The sequence below is a fragment of the Lacerta agilis genome, chromosome 8, assembly GCF_009819535.1.
Source record: "Lacerta agilis isolate rLacAgi1 chromosome 8, rLacAgi1.pri, whole genome shotgun sequence".
Taxonomy (NCBI): domain Eukaryota; kingdom Metazoa; phylum Chordata; class Lepidosauria; order Squamata; family Lacertidae; genus Lacerta; species Lacerta agilis.
This window is the reverse complement of record NC_046319.1, coordinates 52,941,468-52,959,380: the sequence shown is the minus strand read 5'-3', so window position 1 is coordinate 52,959,380 and position 17,913 is coordinate 52,941,468. Positions and strand designations below refer to the sequence as shown.

The following is a 17,913-nucleotide window of genomic DNA, read 5'->3' as shown; positions in this document are numbered from 1 at the left end:
CCTTTTATGGCAGGTTTATATATTTATTTACATGCAGGTATGTGCTCCAATTACAGGAGCATCTGCAAGTTCAAGGTTCTATATAAAAATTTCTCCATCTGCTAAAAACACACAGGAAACATATCCCTTAACATCAGACAACCTATAGTTTGAGAGCACAGGAATACCGCATAAATGCAACTTATGCGGACTGAAGCTGAATCCCTAATTTCGGTCAGAAAACTGGACAGAAAGGCGTCTAGATCAGAAAACTATTACTTGTGTTTATTTCTCTTAGTTTTTGATTTCTGCCCTGCTGGGTTGGGTTTCTTCTTGTTCCTGTTTTTGTTTTTGACATTATGTGTGTCATAGTATCGGACGCCGACTTTCTTTGAGTGCTGCTGCCGCTCTGCTCTTCTCCTCTGTGAAAGAAGCAAAAAAAAGTCTGTGCTACCCTCTTTAGCAATTTGTTTTTAATTGGACAATCTCTTCTTCCCTGCTCACCCATCAGACGCAGTGGGGACACAGGAAAACCTCTTTGTACAATGCAAAGAGGTCTTCCTGTGACTGTGGAAGAGGGAACATGCCTTGACCCCTCCCCACTAGTCAGCCAAAGGAAAGCATCACCACTGCTGTCACAGCCCATCATTTTGCCATGTGCAAATTCTTGCTAAAGAGAACTAGAAACTTGTTATTTAAAAGGAACAAAAGGTGGGCTTACACAGTGAATATTTTCCCTTCCACGTAACATGCTGTACATATTTTTGTGCATAAGCTGCAAAAGCCCCCCTTGCACTTTGCCCTGAAACTGTGGGAGCTGCAGAAAGATGCTGTTGGCACCTACCTCTTTGGAACTCTGTTTCTTGCAAACCTTCACCGGACAGGCACCCTGGTCCTGTTCACCGTCCTCTTGCGGTCCTCTTTTCTCAGCTTTCCTCTGGCTCCCTAAAAGCAGCATTTCAAGAATGTGTGAGGCAAAATGCTCCAGAAACTTGTGGTTCTGCTCAGGCCGATGGCTGGAGCTTTTTCAAACTGCCAAGCACTGCCAGGTGAGGAGAATGTGTTTCCCAGTCACTCAGGACTGCATAGTGGAAAAGGAACACAGCCAGGAGCAGGCCACCCCCCCCCATGGGATTACAGGCAGGACGGGTCTCTTGTGGGTTAGCTCTCAGATGGAGACCTCCCAGTGCTGTCATAGTGCCAACCTACCTGCAGCTTCATCACTTGCAACTGCACCCGAGTCCAACTGTGATTTTGCAAAGACTTTTTCACTCAGTCCTTTGGGGATTCTGCAAGGCAAGGAAGTGGGTATTTAGGCTCTTGCAAAAACCTGCACGCAGCTGGCATTCTGACACAGTCACACACAGACCTTGCCATCTAAGCAGGCATACCATCTGTGACAGTCACAGTTTAGCAATACCATCCCCTTCTGCAAGAGTCGCACACATCTCATACTCTGGGAGAGAGATACACTGAAGGTTATGGCACAAGAGCACACTGGCCTTGTCACAAATGCAATTTTGTCCCCAGAAGAGTACTCGCTGATGGAGTAAGACCTCCCAAAATCAAGGCTGGGGAAAGGGGGGCCAAGCAATACCTGGGACAGCACAAGGCTTCCTCTGCAGTATGTGGCTGGGCCAAGTAATCTAATATCTGCTTATGGCATGTTGTGGCCAGCTGGACTGCTTCAGCTGCCGCTGGGTAGGAAAAGCAACATAATGTCTGGACAGAAGCTTAGCCTCCACTTTTTGGACTTTTACACCAATGTAACTATCAAGCTCAACTAAGCTCCATCCCACTCGCAGGGACAGTGCAAAAGCTATTACCTTATTGCAGAGAACCTCTTGGCCTTGGCATTGTCCAAGAATTTCTTGTACTTTGCAATCTTCTCATCCAAGGACTTCAGCACTGCCTTTGGGTCCTGCCTGGCGCTTCCCTTGCTGGAGGGCCTGTCATCTGTCTTGCCAAGCTGGAAATGCCCTTCCTCCTCCCCATCTTCCTCCTCCACCTCCTCCTCTGGATCACTGTCTGTCCCATCAACATCAAGCACATCCACGGGGATCAGGTCCTCCTTCAAGAACTGAGGGGCCACATGGAGCTTCCCAAAGTTCTGCCGCACATGGGACAAGGGCCATTTCGTTGTCTGCGTGGGGCCCTCCTCACCCCTGGGCTCTGCTGCAACTGTCTCTGTCGCAACAAGGCTCTCACCAGGGCTCTCACTCAGACTGGCAGCTGCGGGCACTTCCAATGCAACACCTGCAGGCTGGAAGATGAAGGGAAGGAAGCATCTCTGGGAGCCACAATTACCAACACCCACATCCACATGCCAATGTGTCAGTTCTACTCCAGAACATCTTACTTACCACTGCTGGGTCTATAATTGCACCTCAGCAGGGTCCAGCTTCAAAAACTGATCAGAATCGATATGCTCATTGATTTTCCTTCCACGTTTACATGTACCAAGTGCTACTCCCCCCACGTCTCTAGGATTAAGGGCCAGGGATTCCAGTTTAGAGAGTTTGGCTTGACCCAAATCTCCTTTTAGAAACCATCCTTCTACTGTGATTTTAGAAGTGGAAGTTGTTTGATGTAGGACCCCCCCCCCAACACTGGATCAGTGGGACTAACCTGGTCTTAAGTGCTGTCTCATTTTCATTTGTCATGTCCTTTTTACCTTGAGGGCAGATGGGAACATCCCACCCCCCTTTGAGTAAAATCACTTGGCCAGTAAGATCATCCTGCTTTCTGCCATGGCTGATGGACAAGGGTGATTTATTAGTCCAAGGGTTGCTTGCCATCCAAATGAGGACCAGGTAAAATCAATTCTGCTCCACTTGCTTAGATACTGCTCACCAGTTCACATTACGTACATGTTGTTCAAAATCAATGTATTTTTTGGAGTATTTATATCCCATCTTTTCTGTTTTCCAAAGAAGAATCCCAGCTGCGACTGCACTGGGAATGAGAAATCAGATGGTACCTTTACTCACCCACCTTAAACATGCAACTCTTACCTGGGGGCCCTGCTCCATATTTGGGGGCTTCACGAAGAAAGGAATGCGGCCTCTCTGCCAGTCATTCAGCACCATTTTGCTCACTGTGCTCACATCAGGCTCTCCTCCCTGAAATGGCAGTGGGACAGTTCTTTCAGACCCACAAAGCATAGACATTTGTGAAAAAGGGGCCTCTCTGTTCAAACTCTCTAAAAGGAAAGGTGGAGTCTCATTATTGAGATGGCAAGAGGCAGGTTTTGGCTGCAAGAATGTGGGGCTACTTAGGGGGATAGATTGCAACCCCATTTTCTCTAGAACCCCACAAGCATACCTTCCCCCTTGTAGCCATCACCTGTCACTTGGATGGATTGATTCCTGGAACGAGACAAGTCACCAAAGAGTGCCTGCTTGCTCTTCTCATTCTTCCTCTGATGAAACACTTTCCTATTATTGACATCGCTTCCCAAGTATATGCCTGGCCTATTAATCACAGGAACCTAGGAAGTTGCCTTATATTCATTCTATCTAGCTCAGTAGTCTACACTGACTAGCAGCGGCACTCCAGGGTTTGAAAGAAGACATCTTTCCCACACCTACTTGGGAGATTCCATTGGGGATTGAACCTGGGACCTTCTTCTTGCAAGACAGATGCTTTGCCACTGAGCTACAGGGTTTCCCCAATCAAACTGCACTACAGCAGCTAGCTAGCCCAAGCAAGTGACTTCCTCCATGACAGCCTGGCCATATAACCCTTCACCCACAATCCCCAGGAAGGAAAGGCAGGCTCTCCTCCTTCACCTTGAGCAGCTTCCCCATCTGAAAGGCCAGCTTCTCGAGAAAGTCCTCTGCATTCTCCCAGAAGTCCACTTTGTACGTCTTGCTGACGTATTCCGGCTTGGCCCTTTCTAGCACGGCAGCGATGTGGTCTTCCGGGCACTTGATTTTTTCCACTTGAACCTGGAGATGAGAAAAGAAGCTCATTACCACAGCATTTGGGCTGGGGCACAGCTGCAGCAGTGAGAACAATGCCGGGTGGGTCCAATGAGCAAAGGCAGGGGTTCTGATGGGCCTGTGTGTCCCCTCCGCCAGCTATTAATGAGCCACGAAGCCTCTGCAAAGACAGTTCAAGCATCCTGATCTTCAGCACCTTTTTGATAATGAAATATGGTAGACAACAAATGTGGAGAGTCAGAGTAGTGTAGTGGTTAGACTAGGACCTTGGGTGACCTTGGTGGCCAGTCACTGCCTCTCACAGGGTGGTTGTAGGAATTAAATGAGGAGAGTGAAAGCCATATATGGTATACGCCACCATTAGCTCTTTAGAAGAAAAAGGTGGGATATAAATTCAGTGAAATAAATAATAGATCAGGGCTGGGCTAGAAGAGAAGCAGCTGCTCCTTTCAACGCTTGTCCCTTCCACTACAGTACTCACCACTCCCTTCAGCACAATGTCCGTCTCTGTGTCACCGGAGGGGTACACCACACCTGGGCAGTCAATGAGGAAGATGCGGCGCATCAAGGTGATGTACTGCCACACCTGTGGGAGGAAAGAATGGCATCACCTTGGCCCTTCTTATTCACCTGAAAATGAACGTGGCAGCAGCTACTTTAAACACTCTCCCTCTCCCTCCCTCTCCCACCTCAGCACTGCTGGGGGAAGGAGAACCAAACACCTTCAGGGGTTGTTCCCTGGAGATTAAGAGGCAGCGTTTCCTCCTCGATGACAGTAAAGATTGATTGAAGGACGAGGGGGACAGCCACCTTTAGCAACTCGTCCTTGCCTTTTCCTACTGGAGATTAAACCTGAGCCCCCGCCCCCACTTTTTGGGGATGATGAAGAAGGCCACTTGCCTTGGTCTCGCCAGCAATGGGAGCCACATTGCAGACCTTCTTGGAACGGAGTGTGTTGATCACAGAGCTCTTTCCCACATTGGGGTAGCCAATGAAGCCCACACTGATCTGCTTCTTGTCCACATGCAGCTGTTGGGAGAGAAGGATATGTGTGTGGGCATAGCATCCACTGAGCCTCCTCATACAGGAGACGTCCAACCTGGAAAGGGCCACTGGTTTTCTGAATCAGCTGCTGAGGATAGCTGCTGCATGATCAAGCCAGTGGCCCATCTAGTCCAGCATCCTGTTCTCAACCAGATGCCCCCAAAGGAAACCTGTAAGCAGGATTCGAGCACAAGAGTGCTCTTCCCTCCTGTGGTTTCTAGCAACCAGTATTCAGAAGCATTGCTGCCTCTAACTGTAGAGGTATAGCCTATCCATTGTGGCTAGTAGCCATCAACAGCCCTCTTTCTCTTAGAGGACACAGCAATCCTTAACTTCACCAAAGAACAACAGAAACTGCCTTGAACAGAATCAGCATCCTCTACACTAAGCGGCCACAATGGCTCTCCAGAGTTTCAGAGAAGACGCCGAGCTATGCCCCTTCCCCAGTTTACTCTGGAGAAGAGCAAGGAGGGAGGCCAAACAGCTGCTACCTCCTTTGCTGCTGCTGCCGCCGCCACGCTCTTCCAGCAGAAAAGCACCACATCAGGTTCTTTGGGGCATCACTGAGAGAAGACGCTGCTGTCAGTACGGAACTAGCACAGAATCACAGAACTATAGAGTTGGAAGGGACCCCTAGGGTCATCTAGTTCAATCCCTGCAATGCAGGAAACACAGCTAATGAATCCAAACTCTGTTCAAAAACCTCCAAGGAAAAGGAGTCCACCACTTCCTGTTCTACTGTCAAGCAGCTCTTACCATCAAAAAGTTCTTCCTCATGTTTCACTGGAACCGCCTTCCTTGTTAGTTTGAATTCACTGATTCAGGTCTACCCTCTGGAGCAGCAGAAAATAAGCTTGCTCCAGTGCAAGTGTGCAAGAACAGAGGCTTCTGGGCTTTCGGGCCGAGGGGAAGAGGTTCTCAATGACAATGGGCACACGTAAAGACCTACAGTCATCTGCTAGCCTAGCAGTTCAAGTAATGTACTTGCCCCACCACCACCAGCCGCCATACCCATGCAGTGCAGTCCCCAACAATGGAAGATGGTACATGCTGGAATCTCTCATGTGAAACTTGATGGCTTCCTCCTGGGGAGACGGAGGACGCTCCCAGGAAATTAAGACTTCCTAGCACAGCAGGAACCAAGTCCCCACCACCACCACAAAACCCCACGGGGATTTCTGAAACTGTATCTCCTGCTGAGGACTGCATCACGGCAACCCCTCCCCCCCCCAAAAAAAATACAAGGCTTTTCACCAACAATACACCAGTGGCATGCGGTGAAATTTTTCATAGGGGAACAGTTAGGGCCAGAGGCGCCAGCCTGCAAGGGAGATGGAGGCAGCGGCAATGTCACGCATGTGACATTGTGACGTCCTGATGTCATGCACATGAGCATCGTGCCTCCCTCCCATAGCTTTGCAAAAGAGGTGCCAGGGCTCTGACAGGATGCTGGAGCCCTCAAGCCTCCTTTAAAAAAACCGGATGGGCTTTGGAAGATGGCAGGATGGATCTTGGAACCATTGGAGCCTCGCCCCTCCCTCCCTAAGCTAGGCAGAAGCTTCCTGGGCTTTGGGAAGGAGGCACCAGGGGATTATTTAAAGGACTAGCCTAGTCCCCTTAGTCCAATGACCGTGCACCACTGCGATGCACCTCTGATGTGCCTTACCTTTCCGAATTGTCTCAAGAGCTGAATGAAGGCCCCTTTTCCGAAGGGGTTTGTGAGGCTGGCGTGAAAGGCCAAAGTTGGGTACTCCTGGGAGAGAATAGCCACCCAGCGTTTCTAGGAGAAGGGAAAAGTGTTCCAATCAGCATCCCACCTCACAAGGCACAGCTGCTCATAGAATCACAGAATCATGGAAGTGTAGAGTTGGAAGGGACCCAAAGGGTCAACTAGTCCAACAGCCCTGCTACGCACGGATCATAGCTAAAGACTCCCAGACACAAAGAGCCTGCTCAGCAGGTCTAGCACTTTGGAAAAGTCCAAATCCCACTTCCAAAATCCAAATCCCACTTCCAAAAATGGTTTCCTTGCCAAGGAGCCCCCACCCAGGGGAGCTGTGGCCTAACCTTTTGCTCCACTCCAAGGAACTATTTCAGACTTAGCAGCTTCCGGGAGTTGACAAAGCCATTTTCAGGGGAATTTGGCAGGAAGCCATCAAAGGGCAGCCTTCTTTCCTGGCTCTGCCGGCAAGCACCCTTCCTTCACGAGACTCACCGTGGCCCATGTGGGCACAAGGTCACACTTGTTCAAGACAAAAATTAGGTGCTTCCAGGGCTTCTCCTTCTTCAGGTAAGTCTCCACGTGCGGGGAGCGGGTTCCCAAGGGGTCTCTGGCATCTAGCACTTGCACAACGACATCTGATGAATCAATGACCTGGAAGGGCACAGAGAGGGCAAGGGAAACAAATTAGACTAGAAGGAAACTTTCCACAGAATCTCAGAGACTAGGGACTAGGTTTTCAACATCATGATATATCACCAGCTAAACATCATGATATCTCGACATATCACAATATACACCTGCAGTGGTGGAGGGCCTTGCTGGGCCTTCCTTCAACAGCAGAGGGTCCCACCATACCTCCATGGAGTGGCAGAGGGTGGGCTGTGGTTCCCTGCGACAGCAGAGGGCGTTAAATGTAAGGAAGCAGTAGATTTAATAAAAATATTAAATGAACTTCCATATAATATATTCAATCTATTTTCAACTAATTTAAGAGTAGTCTAAGTGATTTACTAGTCAAGTTGCATCTGCTTCCCCAAACAAAAGTCTAAGTGGAATCTATGCATGCATAAAGCCCAGAGAGTTCAACTAAGCTTATTTCCACTTTCCTTGGAGTAAGCCCTGTTGAATTCAGTAGGGCTTGCTTGTGAGTAGACACACATTTGCTTGCACCGCTTACTGAAAAACACCCTCCTCCATCATTCTCACATATTACCCAACCTCCCATTTCAGCATAAGGCAGCCAGCTAAATATTCTCCCTTTCATTCCCCCTCCCACAGGGCTCCCCCAAAAGCCCCCATCCCACCAATCTCTCCCATTTTGTTATCAGAGGGAGGGAGGGAGGGCAAGCAAGCAAAAAGATAGTCTCCTTTAAATAATTTTTTTAGACCATCCTTTTTAATATGGAGGAAAGCTATTTAGGGGGAACCAACAACATAAACACCATCAGAAAATAAAAATTAAGAACTCTTCCCCCTCTTTTTTCATGGTGGGGGTGAGTGTGAGTGAAGAAAGAAGCCTTCCCAGTTCTTTGTTTATGCTGGATCTTTGATTGTGTGTGTGAGTTGGGGGGGGGGGGGTGTTGCTCCTGGATTGTTAGCAGGCTCTGCATAATTAGCTGAGCTCTAAGTGGAAAGATACCAGTGGAGCTGAAAGGGTGAGACACTGCCTGCAAATTACCGGTAACTGCAAAGTATCTGTAAAGTATAGGTTCAGCTGAGGTGCCCCCTGGGAAGCCTATTGCCTACCTTGTTTAAACACTTACTTATTGCACAGCCCTCTGAGCAACCCAGGCCCACGGCCACAGACTGGCTCAGGCCACCACCAGGCCCTCTGAGCAACCCAGGCCCACGGCCACAGACTGGCTCAGGCCACCACCAGGCCCCACAGTCTAGCTGCCTTTGGCAGCCCTTATGCTCTTCCAAACAGGAAAGAACACGGAAGGGAAACTAATTCAGACTGCTTTTGCAAGTCCAGCATGGAAAGGGGGAAAGACCAGGCTCCAGGATCAGGACCAGCTTAGCTTGCAGAAAACACAAGAGCATCTATTGCAAAGAGGTCCAGCTCCCACACTCAAACTGCTGAAATTCACCAGGCTGGGTTCAGAGGTTAGTGGAATGTGGGACAGCAGTTCTGCTCTGGCTGTTTTACATTACCAAAGACTTCTGAACAAAGAGGTTGTCTGAAAACATAAGGTACACATTCTCTCTCATACACACACACGTGCATGTGTAAGCTAAGGAAAATGGCTGAGTGCTGCTGTGAACACAGAACTCTGGACACAGCAGAGATGAAAAGGAAAATGCAGCAGCAACAGTTTAAAGTAGAGGTCAGAGGGCCTCAGTGAGCTGAGCTGGGCGCAGAGCTGCTGTTTCTATTAATTGCATTTATATCCCCCTTTCCTCCAAGGAGTTCAAGGTGGCAAACATAGTTCTCCTTCTCATTTTATCCTCACAACAAGCTTCATGGCCAAGTAGGGATTTGAGCTCTGGTCTCCCGGGCCCTAGATTGAAACCACTACGCCACACTGGCAGTTCAGGGCCAAATGTCATCACGCCTCCCCTGTATAAGCCTGAAGTCATAAGGAAGGAAGCAGCACACAGAACATCACAGCAGGGATTACCTCTGCAAGGCCCTTCCCAGAAGCAAATGGATGGAGAGAAACTGGAGGGACCTATTGGGTCACGCCCTGGCCGAGAGATGGGAACTGCCCTCCTTCTCACAGTTCCACAGAGCCTACCTTGTACAGTTCTCCCCAGATGCGCTTGGACTGCCCCTTCTTGTAGATCTCCTCTCGTGCCTCCTCCCTGCAAAGAAGCAGTTGAAGGTGTCATAACAAGCCTGTGAGGTAGATTAGGCTGAGAGGCTATGAGTGGCCCAAGGACACCCAGTGAGATGAATGGGGATCTGAACCCTGGTCTCTCAGGTCTTAGTCTGATTCTGTAACCACTAAACCACACAGGCTCTCAGCTAGTGAATTAGCTAGCCTGTTCTGAGGGAGCGATCCAGCCCAGTCCATGGGACAGGGAAAAAGTTATCCCTGCCTTTGACTCAGGGTAAAGAGCTCCATTTCCTGTCTTGCTAACTCAGCCAACAGAGCCCTTGAGGGGAGGGGAGGAGAGGGAAAAAAGGAGAAGGGAGAGGGATCCCCCTTCCCTAGGAGGATGCTCCAGGGGCTCACCTCACTCCAGTATCTTCTGTCACCCGATCCCTGTCCTTTTCTTGGTCATAGCTGCTGGCTCCAGCTGTGGCATTTTCCACCAGGGACTGCACATCACTCGCCGAGAGGTTGGGCCGCTTCCTTTGTGCTTTGGGGCCAAATGTAGTTTCAAACGTTTCTGTGTCGAGAATGTGGACTTTGGAATTCTGAAAGGCAACGGGTGGGGTGGGGGGTGGGGTGGGGTGGAGGGAGGGAGGGAGGGAGAAGTTACACCCCATTTGCCCTGGCTCAGAACAAGACACCCAAGTTAAACTAATGTGGACAACATACTGCCCCTGTTCCGTTGTTGTTCGGGGTTTTTTCTGAGAGCAGCAGCCCAGCAGACCTGAGCCACAGCCCTGGGGCTTGCCAGAAAGACCTGCTCCATTTCTCTTATTATTAAGGTTACCATTCGCTCAGTCCAACGCAATTAAAGCTACAAGGGTGCAAATCCCACTGCTCTCTCTGCTCGGTTCCGTCGAAGAGGGCTCCAGATCCTGCCAGAGCCCAGATTTGTCAGGGAGAATCTGCCTCCCATTTTGCTTTGTTCTTTGAAAGTCCAGCTGCAAGGGCCAGCCCTTTTCCTGGAAGCAAGTCTCCTACAGAGAGGAAGGCTTGCTCATTTAAGTGATGTGCACTCAAGTTACAGAGAACCCTTTTCTTAATTTAGGATGTTTTCCTTTTATTGGAGACATATGGAAACTCGTGAGAAAACAAAATTGTCCGGCAAGAGCTTAGATGCGTAGAAGAAAGAGCCTGGCTCGTGGGCCAGAGCAGAGGGAATGTTGGGCTTGAGATGAAAGGCACAGGCTGTGGGGCGGACCTAAGAAGCCAGAGGACAGAGCCAAGCGGCCTCCTCTTCAGTGCCAGGCCTGGGCAATGGCCCGGAGTTGGGAATTGGCACTGTAGCCGCATCTGGCTACCAGAGAAACACCACAGACCGCATACATGTTCCACATGAACACACCTGGCATGCAACAGAGGGCAGCAATGGCCTCCAACTTGGAGGGCTTTAAAAGAAGATTAGACAAATGCATGGAGGAGAAGAGGGCTATTGGTGGCTACTAGCCATGATGGCTATGCTCTGCCTCCACGGTTCAAGGCAGCAATGCTTCTGAATGACAGTTGCAAGAAGCCACAGGAGGGGAGAGGGTTCTTGTGCTCAGATCCCGCCTGCAGCTTTCCTCTTTGGGCAACTAGGAGGCCAGTATAAGAACACGGTGCTAGAATAGATGGGCCTAGAAACACACACACACACCAAGTTTACTGAGCATGTTGCATCTTGCATGTTGGGCACATCCTGGCACAGAGAGAGCAGCCATGCTGCAGCTCAATTTACATCTATAAGTTGCAAAAGTAATCATATTCTACAGGGCCCTCCTCCAGCCAATCCGGCCTGTGACCAATGGAAGGCTGCTACTCACTCAGAAGCAGCCCCCAGGCACTGGGGAGTTTTGCGGGAAGGGAGAAAAATCTAAAAGGGGGTTTACAGAGACAAGCAATTCAGCAGATGCGAATGACAAGATGACACACCTTTTACATGAATGGACTAAGATGAGGAGGGACATGGACACTCAGGCAACAAAGCCTAACAAAGGCTGCCCCTCTCCTCTCTGGGCATGTCGGCACCTAAGCACTGGTGGGATAGAGAATAACCTTTACGTGGAGTTATTTTGCAAAGTCAATTTGCACACCTTCACTAGGCCTTTAATTGCACCTACTGCAATTACACCTCTTACGCCTACTGGAATATGCTTGTCTCTGCGAATGCGTGGGAAAGTCTTCCCCAGAGTCCAGCATGCATACAACCACACCCAACAAAAGAACAAAATTGGGGTCCTAGGTGCTGTGGGGAGAAAAGAGTCCCCACCACAAGGTGGCAAGAGGAGGACTTACATGAGGCTTAATTCGGTCATGGAGGAGAGAGAGTGGCAGCTTGCTTTGCTTCATGACAACTCTGTAGGGGTCCTTCATCACCGTCTCCATCTCCTCTTGGAACTTCTGGAGGGACGACTGCTTGATCACCCTCGTGTTTCCTGCATTGAGAGAACCGTAAATGGGGGCACCCCAGGCCCAATATGGTGCCTCCCGCACCTTGGGCTTGATGAAATAAGCAGTTCTTTAGGAGCAGGTGCAAGGTGGCCTTTATCCAAACCCAGCAGCTCTTTGACTAGGGTCCCTGCACGTCTGCCTTTCACCCAAGGAAGAAATCCTAAGAAAAATTGTGCCACAGCACAGCCAAAAACAGCCTCACCAAACCATTTGATGTTGGGCTCCACTCTTGCCACCGTGCCAGGTGCCACCGTGGACTGGAACTGCAGTGGCCGGATCACTTTCCCACGATTGTTCCTGCAGACAAAGAACAGCCATTGGAGAGCTGGCTTGTGCTTGACCCTGTCTGAGGGAAGCTAGTCCCTTCCAGCTTCCGTTTCCCCAATTCTGAATTGGAAACAGCAGTGGCCGTCCTCAGGGAGCCAGAGGCTCAGGAGCAGAGGACACACTTTGCATGCAAAAGGTCCCAGATTCCTTCCCTGGAAGAACTCCGATCAGCTGGTGCCAATTAGTGTGGACAATAAGGAACTAGATGGACCACTCAGCCAACTCGCAGATTCCGATGTATTAAGAGGGTGAACACAGCTAAGATTGTAAAACGTGTTTGGAATTGGAGGACTGCAGAAAATGTACTTGACAGAAACAAATCCGTACCTATAAGGGCTCCCAGCGGAGTAATAAGCTGGTCCCTCCATCCCGCCCCTGCTCCTTGGCTTGAAGGAAAGGGCAAACGCTCAAGCGAAATACAAGACGGAGCAGAAGGGAGCTGATTGTACGGCTCCAGGTGAACAACTGGAAGCAATAAGGGCTCCTTGGCTGCATGTCAGGAGGGAGGGCAGGAGGGTTACCGAGGCGGGGGCAAGAATGCCTGTTACCCAAGGCTGACACTTTTCCACAGGCCGCGCCAAGCAATGGAGCAGAGCCTCTGAAAAACACATCACTAAGAGGTTCCACATTTTGCCCTTGGCCCCCTTTCACAGGCGGAGATGTTTGGGGAGACACAGCAAGGCTGCTTCCATTTAGCACCTGCTCAGGGGTACAGAGCACATGCCGGCTGCACAACGGGGCATGAAATCGACTTGTTTACAGACAGTACGGAAGCAGGCGCCAAGTTTGAGGAAAACAGGAGGCAGCAGTGACTTCAGCCTCGCAGCTGAGGAAGGGCAGCTTCACCCAGATCTAGGTTTCCGACAAAGCGGCTGTGACTCTCCTTGGCAACACCGTCGTCGTGCTTGTCAGCCAATCCCATATGCCAGGGCAACAGGTGAGGGAGCAGAGGGGATGGCAAGAGGGTATTGAGCCCTGTTTATTAAGAACCTGTATCTGAATCAGCTTACAGAGAAAGAAGGACTTTCAAAAACTGTGGCTCCCCGGGCTCAGCAATGGGGGAAGACCTGCATGTCATGTGGCCTCTTCTGAAGTGCTAAGTGAGCACAAAACCCTTTCCTGCCAAGTGCTGAGGTGTTTGGATGGGCAACAATAGGTTAGCTCAGGGGTCAGCAAACTTTTTTGGCAGGGGGCCGGTCCACTGTCCCTCAGACCTTGTGGGGGGCTGGACTATATTGGGGGGGGGGGAAATGAACAGATTCCTATGCCCCACAAATAACCCAGAGATGCATTTTAAATAAAAGCACACACTCTACTCATGTAAAAACATGCTGATTCCCGGACCATCTGCGGGCTGGATTCAGAAGGCAATTGGGCCGCATCTGGCCCCCGGGCCTTAGTTTTGGAACCCCTGAGTTAGCTGCTCTCAAGCTCAGCTCAGAAGCAGAAAAGCATGGGAACATGATCTTGAGGGAAAATCACACACACACCAGGAATCCCAGCAGAAATGAGGGAGTCCACCAACAAATTGTGCTTTAGCTTATTGGATTTCTGATCAAAACATCAGCTGCCAGAAGTCTGCAGGAATTCAGGCTGCAAGAACCACAATTTGATGTGCACATGCAGTTGCTTGCTTTTTTTAAATTTGCATAACCAGCACTGCTTCTTCCAGGAGAACATGGCTTTCATAGGAGGCAAAACTGAAAAATCACAGGGCTGCAACCCAGAAGAGAACTGGAGGAATGGCAGGCTTTTTGCTTCCACAGGTGGCAGTGAGGGAAACTTGTTTTGAAGTGGCCACTATTGTGCTCTCAAAATCAGGGAAGGAGTTGGTTGTAAATACACCCCCCCCCCCCAGTTTAAATACTTTATGGAAATTCATAGATAACATACACAATATACCAAGGTGAAAACAATCGTGAACTAATAGTCTTATATATGTTTACAAAAATTAAATTTAAATTAAATTTATGCTATCTTTTTGCTAACGTCGAATAGACTTTCTATAATTTCCTGATGCATATAACCTTTCTTGTGATGAATGTACTTATCATTATTACCTGACTCTTTCTGTACTTTCTAATACCTTCTTACAACAATTCGTACCTTTTTGCTTGCTTCTTAACAGTTCATTTAGACAAGGGTCACTCAAACAATGTCATAGATATTGTACCGCTGTTATTCTGTAGATATCTCTCATACATATCCCATTTTTTAATAAATGATTGTCTTGTATTACCTCTTAGTCTGTTAGTCAACTGTGCCATTTCAGCATATTCCAGTAATATGCACTGCCAATCTAGTAAATTGTAATTTTTTTTGTTTATTTGCTTTGTGCTTTTATACTTTGTAACCCACAACTCCTAATGACCTAATGAAGAGCCTCACATGGTATGAGCAAACCATTCATGGTATGACAGGATATTGCAATATTCTTATATTACAAAAAGCAACCCCATAGAAGAGACAATTTGGATCCGGGTCATGCTGCCAGAGGGAGAAAGCAACCTAACTCTCTGCCCTATGTCATAGCCCTGATCAAAATTCTATCCCAACCCAGAGCTTCTATTAACCATGGAGAAAAAGACTTAAGGTCTTAAGCTCTTAAGATTGTAGTTTTTCCCTTATGCATGTTATAGCAGCTGGCAAGAGAAAATGATTTGGATCTAGGCTGCTGTACAGAGGCAAAGGGTTAGAATTTCCATCTTCCTGCGTATACCCAGTCCAAACTATTCCCTCCTCTGGCTGCCATTAAGTTTTTTCCCTTTCTTTCCCAGAAACCTCTATGGAATTTGCTTTGAAGATGTGACGCAAAACTCCAAAAACTCATTTTTTTCAAATCAGGCTTTTGGTAAGAGGGGAGAGCTGAGCAAATACTGCACTAGCTACTAGTGCTGCTCTGCTGCAATCTTATCACTGCATTGATATTTGTTCTACTTTATCTTGTTAAAATAGCACTGCTTTATAGCATGTTAAAATGTGACTGGGGTATAAATTGTTATTAATTATTATTATTTATTATTATTATTATTCAACCTGCTCTGAGATCAATGGAACTGATGAAGTGTAAGATGTAAACAAAACCAACTAATAAATGAATCCCTTTCCTTTTACTGAATTTCTGCATCAAGCTTCCTCATGAAACATGATTGTGAAACATTTGCTGGTCTCAGGAAAAGTCCTCTTTAAATGCCATTTTACACAGGAACATAGGAAGAGCCTGCTGGATCAGGCCAATAGCATCCTATCCAGCACCCTAGTTTCACAGTGGCCGAACAGATGCCACAAGTGAGAAACCCATGAGCAGGACCAGAGCACTCTCCCCTCCTGTGGTCTCCAGCAACTAGTATTCAGAAGTATTGCTGCCTCCAGCTGTGGAAGCAGAGCATAGCCATTATGGTCCTCTCCATGAATTTGTCATTTAAGGAACCTCAACGCCCTGACTAGGAAACCCACCAGGCAGTACTGTGTTTATTGCAGTTCATGGCATACACACACCCAGCCTCACCTGCGTTCCTTCTGCCTGTACATGTTGAGGCGCCGGATGGTTGCCCGGTCCCGCATGTTGTGGCCTCCAGCGCCATTTGGCCGATCTAACATGATGGAGATGGGGGAGAGAGAAAATGAAAGACATAGTGACTAAACTGTGACCAGAAATTTAAAGAACGATCAGTCAGTTCTAGTGTGAGTGAGGAATTGTACAAATGAAGGAACCTGTGTCAGCTTGTGTGAACATAAGTAACCAAAGATGAAGAAAAGGAACTGTTAAAAGAAAAACATTTTCCCCCTGTGACATCTATGCTACCATCTTCTGTCACCATGGACCTAAGTGGCTCCACAGTTTTTCAATGTACTACTTCACCCACCTGGTGCCTTCCAGAAGTTTGAGGCTATAACTGAGGTGGATGGGAGTTGTAGCCCCAACCTCTTGAGGGCACCAGGTTGGTTAAGGCCGTACTATAAAACCTGGTGGTGCAATGCTCAGACACAGCCTAAACTGCTATGTCAAGATCCATAAGAATAGCTTGCTGGATCAGGCCAAAAGGGTTCCAGCTAGTCCATAATCTCACAACAGCTAACCATACAAAACCCAAATGCAAGATTCAAGCACAAGAGCACCTCCCTTTCTGTGGAATACTAGCAACTGGCATTCAGAAGCATTGCTGCCTCCAACTGAGTAGGCACAGCATAGCCATATTGGCTAGTAGTCATTGATAGCCCTCTCCTCCAGGAATTTGTCTAATCCTTTTTGAAAGCCATCCAAGTTGGAGGCATCACTGCCTCCTGTGAGAGCAAGTTCCCGAGTTTAACTTTGTGCTTTAATAAATACTTCCTTTTATGTGTCCCGAGTTATCCAACATTCAGCTTCTTTGGGTGTCCATGAGCACTAGTGTTACCAGACAGGAAGAAAACCTTTTCTCTATCCACTTTCTCCAGGCCATGTATACTTTTATTAACTTCTATCATGTCACCTCTTACTCACCTTTCCTAAAGTCCCAAATGCTGCAACCTTTCCTCTTGGGGAACTGCTTCATCCTCTTGATCATTTTGGTTGCCCTTTCTCTGAACATTTTCCAGTTCTACAATATCCTTTTGGAGGTGAAGCAACCAGAACTGCTCACAGTATTCAATGTGAAGTAGCACCATAATGCATAATGGCATTATGACATTGGCGGTTTTATTTCCAATTCCTTTTCTAACGATCCCTAGCATGGAATTTACCTTTTTCACAGCCGCAGCACACGGCGTCGACATCCTCATCGTGCTAGCCACTACGACCCTGAGGCTCCTGGTCACTTTCCGCCATTTCAAGAAAAATTAATACCTCTTTTTTTGCCCTCATGTGCATCATGCGGCCTCACCTGCTCTGTGGCAGCAAAAAAGGGAAAAGCTCTCGGGCTGCAGGTGTACAGGGGAAGGCCTCCGCCTGCAGCTCTCCTGCGGACCAGCGCCGAGGCCCAGCACCCCGTAGGGAGAGCGCAGCATCCAGCCCGGAGGGGCCACTCCCGCCTCGCGGCCTTCCCTCCTTTCCCTTGCCCGCCCAACCACCCCACTCACTCACCGGGGTTGGTGCTGGCCCGCGAGGGGTTGATGCTGGCGCGGCCTTTGAATCCCGGCTTCACCATCGCGGCGGCGGCGGCGGTTCCTACTGCGGCTCAGGCCACGTTCAGACGGCCGGAAGAGACTCCGCAGCAACTTCCGGGAAATGCAGTGACGCACTTCCGCCGCCGGTTTATCAGTTTTCTGCCCTTCGCCAGCACCGCTCCGAAGCTGGCCGTGATGTCACGGCGAAAGGTTTGGTACGATTCCCCTCACCACACACAAACTCCCGCTCCTGGAAGTGACCGGTGGGGAGCGCTTGTTGGATGACGTCGGTAAAGCATGAAGGCGGCGTAGCGTAGCAGGGCGGGCCCGCTCCGGCCACGCCTCTGTCCTCTGACCACTCAGGAGTAAGTCCCCTCGGTCCATCCGTCCAATGGGCTTCCTCTCTGCCTAGCACGTGGGTAGCACTTGAGGAAGGGGCGGGAGGGAAGATGTGATTGGACTCCAATTCCCATAAGCTCCTGCAGCTACCGTGGCCAATTGTCGCGGCGGGATGGGTCGGGGTGATGAGAGCGTTTATGGGGAGAAGACCCAGGGCATACAG

General features: G+C 49.0%; 1 protein-coding gene across 1 annotated transcript; it reads right to left on the bottom strand.

Annotated features, from left to right (window-relative positions):
* Positions 1–239: 239 nt before the first annotated feature.
* On the bottom strand, positions 240–17,468 carry GNL2 (G protein nucleolar 2). The gene is made up of 16 exons (XM_033157496.1): positions 17,329–17,468; positions 15,775–15,859; positions 12,142–12,236; positions 11,784–11,923; positions 9,870–10,054; positions 9,429–9,495; positions 7,183–7,341; positions 6,634–6,747; positions 4,824–4,952; positions 4,405–4,509; positions 3,771–3,929; positions 2,994–3,101; positions 1,806–2,242; positions 1,189–1,268; positions 824–924; positions 240–401 (listed from the first exon to the last, which is right to left on the bottom strand). Exons 1-16 carry the CDS (start codon positions 17,390–17,392, stop codon positions 255–257), a joined length of 2,175 nt encoding a protein of 724 aa, XP_033013387.1. The 5' UTR covers positions 17,393–17,468; the 3' UTR covers positions 240–254.
* Between the last annotated feature and the right edge of the window lie 445 nt (positions 17,469–17,913).

Coding starts and splice junctions, on each gene's coding strand:
- GNL2 (XM_033157496.1), bottom strand. CDS start 17,392: ATGGTGAAGCCGGGATTCAAAGGCCGCGCCAGCATCAACCCCTCGCGG. Junction 9,496..9,869: donor ACAGAAGATACTGGAGTGAG/GTGAGCCCCTGG, acceptor GCTTCTTTGCAG/GGAGGAGGCACGAGAGGAGA. Junction 2,243..2,993: donor ATATGGAGCAGGGCCCCCAG/GTAAGAGTTGCA, acceptor TTCATCTTCCAG/CCTGCAGGTGTTGCATTGGA.